Source organism: Anopheles bellator, chromosome X, assembly GCF_943735745.2.
Source record: "Anopheles bellator chromosome X, idAnoBellAS_SP24_06.2, whole genome shotgun sequence".
NCBI classification, from domain to species: domain Eukaryota; kingdom Metazoa; phylum Arthropoda; class Insecta; order Diptera; family Culicidae; genus Anopheles; species Anopheles bellator.
The window spans coordinates 6357091-6360280 of NC_071287.1; the positions used below are offsets into that span (position 1 = coordinate 6357091).

General features: G+C 42.1%; 1 protein-coding gene across 1 annotated transcript; it reads left to right on the forward strand.

The window, feature by feature from the left end:
• Positions 1-499: 499 nt before the first annotated feature.
• Positions 500-2965, forward strand: LOC131213524 (cell cycle control protein 50A). The gene is made up of 5 exons (XM_058207577.1): positions 500-716; positions 807-940; positions 1010-1685; positions 1753-1918; positions 2020-2965. Exons 1-5 carry the CDS (start codon positions 665-667, stop codon positions 2066-2068), a joined length of 1077 nt encoding a protein of 358 aa, XP_058063560.1. The 5' UTR covers positions 500-664; the 3' UTR covers positions 2069-2965.
• The last annotated feature ends 225 nt before the right edge of the window (positions 2966-3190 follow it).

Below are 3190 nucleotides of genomic sequence, written 5' to 3' on the forward strand. Positions count from 1 at the left end.
ATACTGAAGTTGAAGTAGCAGTAGTTAAGTTAAAGTAGCAATAGTGAACGCACGCCGAACGAACGCAGAAACGCTAGGGCAGCGCAGGAGGCAGTGCGAAGTCGAGCTGGCACAACAAAAGTAGGGCAGTCCTTTCGGAAGGCCATGCCAATTTGTGATGTGGGCTGTTTCCAGACTTTCCCATTCGGGTAACTCTTGTTTACCTTTTGTTGTTATTAACCTTTACATACAAATATGAGAGGCTACGGCCATATTACACTTTTAATAGAAATACGATAACGATAGGGATAATGCGCACTGTGCTAAAATCATTTTTGCTTAAAATTAGAGAAGCAATACGTTTTTGGTCGTTATATGCTGAATTTTTGAAATTATTTTCGGAATTATAGAGAGATTCTGTTGTAAAGAGGTATTCGTGATCATAGACGTGCGTGTAGAAGAACATGAAATTCGCTGTCAGTAGTCATTTACTGATACTGAAGCAGAGTTATGTCAAAAATTTTCACTCGATGCAGCACGTACCACTGGTTCAACGAAACAGTGAAGAGAAAATATAAGGCTTAATTCTTGCTTAGTGCCCGATTATATTGATAGTGTTACATTCGTGTACTGTTAGAGAATCCGGGAAAGGTAAATCAAACTGGCCGCAATAATAAGCCACGCCATGTCCGACACGGTCGATGGCCCTGAGGTTCCTAAATCGAAGCGCCCTTCAGGTAATTTGCTCTTACTCATAGAATTCCTCTTGGGAGCGTTTCTCGCGATGAAGTTTCTAAAGCTGATAGAATGTTATCGTTTTCCTGTAGATTCGGCCTTCAAGCAGCAGCGTCTGCCTGCATGGCAGCCCGTCCTAACCGCTGGTACTGTTCTACCCGCCTTCTTTCTAATTGGCATTTTTTTCATACCGATCGGTGCAGTGCTGTTGATTTCATCGAACTCGGTAAGCCGGGATGGTTTGCGCTGCTTTGATATAACATGTTATGTTTTTTATTATCTCATGCGTTCGTAGATAAATGAGTTTGTGTACGATTATACCCATTGCATGCCGGATATAGGCAATCAAACATGCGCCGAGATTATCAGTCAGAACCCAGGCACAACCTGCGAATGCACCGTGCGGTTCGAGTTAACGAAAGACTTTCTCGGTAGGGTGTACATGTACTATGGGCTGACCAACTATTTTCAAAACCACCGCCGCTACGTAAAATCGCGCGACGATGACCAGCTGCTTGGTCGTTTGTCGCCGGTACCATCAAGTGACTGTGCACCATTCGCATATGCTGACGAAGAAGATCAAATACCAATTGCGCCGTGTGGTGCGATTGCTAATTCATTGTTTAGTGACAAGTTCGAGTTGTATTCACTGAATCTCGGACGCAAGGTGCCCCTTTTGCAAACGGAAATTGCATGGCCATCTGATCGGAACATAAAGTTTCGCAATCCAGAGGGTGATTTAAAGGAGGCCCTGCGAGGTTTTAGACGCCCGAAAGCTTGGAAACTCGAACTGTGGGAGTTGGACGAAACCAACAAGAATAACAACGGTTTTCAGAACGAGGATCTAATTGTATGGATGCGCACCGCCGCACTGCCAACGTTCCGGAAGCTTCACCGTCGCATTGATCACTCGCAAGAGCGCTTTGAGGAGGGCCTTAACAAGGGCAACTATTCGCTTCGGGTCATGTACTGTAAGTGCTGAAATGTGATTTCTATGGCCGTGCAACGGATCTAATCGCCGTTTGTTCACATTTCTAGCTTATTCGGTCATTGAATTTGAAGGAACCAAAAAATTCATCCTTTCAACCACATCAGTGTTGGGTGGTAAAAACCCGTTCCTCGGATTTGCCTACATAGTCGTTGGTAGTGCGTGCTTGCTGCTAGGAATAGTTCTACTCATCATTCACCTTAAGTGCAGTAAAACGTAAGGGTCGAAATTCCTGGTTCTCTTTTCAGCTCGCAGTATAGATTGTAGATCCAATAGGTTCAAATTAATTTGATACGTATATTTTGTTGCTCATACAGAAACGGTGGAATCAGCAGCGTGCATCAAAGGTCGTCATCGCGCCCCTAGGAGTTACTGTGCCTTAGCAGCTAGTTCAACTTGCTGCCGTTGCTGAGTACGATCCATTTGAATTAAAATATTTCCTGTTATACTCTTGCCTTTTTTTTTTGTTCTATTGTGAAGATTTGGTTTGAAGTCTAATTGAGCAATGAGGATCTTAACGATTAATTGCAAACTTGATGTACTTGATTTGCAATGAATTTGAATGGATCGATTGTTGCAATCTTGAATTGATATGTATCGCAGCCTAGTTGTGAAACTGTAAACTCCGCGTCCTAAGCGAATATTGAGTTTTATTGTTATGAGGAGATTTTGAAACAGACAAGTACATGCTTAAGGTTGTTCGTGATACATCAGACAGTTATAAGTATTATCAATTGAGTACAGTAGAGAGTTGATCGATTGACCTATTGTTCAACAATGCAGTTGAATTGACAAAACTTGTTACAAATGAGTAATGTGATGACATTAACCAAGAAATAACTAGGACCGAGAGGTAAGGCGCTGTAAAACCATGTATTAGAAACTGTACCCCAGGAAGCCTTAGGTGCACGTCGTTGAAAGACCAGATTTGGCTGGTGCGACGATAAATGATGTGTTGTGACGGAACAAAAAATCATTACGTTCGAAAAGCCATGATAGATAGACGCAGGATGCGGTCCAGCGTACGGGCTTGCAGGTATTGCCGAGAGTTCAAAAGAAAACCAAGTTCAGAAGAAAAAGAAGCGTTGGGAACAACAAAGGTTACGTGAACTTGAGGAAAGCTTAATGATCATCCATTTGCGCGGCACCGATTCATCGGTTTCTACACGAAAGGCGTCAGCTTCAACACCGACAGTGCATCGACTCTGTGTGGCTCTGTCCGTTCTATACTATTGACACATAAATAAAAATAAATATTTTAGACGTAACTTATAGTTTTTAATATTGCATCCGAAATTTGGCTCGTACTAGATACTAGAGAATGTGGGTTTTGTTTGTAGAGTACGGGCAGTCCTCAAATTCTATCTATATTCTATCTACCTATATTACGGCATATTCATTGCTGAGAACAAAAGCATTGTTTTCGGATTTCAGTTAGTTAATAATGTTGCGTTATGCATCGTCGTTTCCACCTGTATATTTGTAAAA

What these genes read in the sequence shown, in the direction of transcription:
- LOC131213524 (XM_058207577.1), top strand. Translation starts at nt 665, where the DNA reads ATGTCCGACACGGTCGATGGCCCTGAGGTTCCTAAATCGAAGCGCCCT. An exon ending in TAAATCGAAGCGCCCTTCAG is followed by an intron (nt 717 to 806) that starts GTAATTTGCTCT and finishes GTTTTCCTGTAG; the next exon opens with ATTCGGCCTTCAAGCAGCAG. An exon ending in TTCGCTTCGGGTCATGTACT is followed by an intron (nt 1,686 to 1,752) that starts GTAAGTGCTGAA and finishes TCACATTTCTAG; the next exon opens with CTTATTCGGTCATTGAATTT.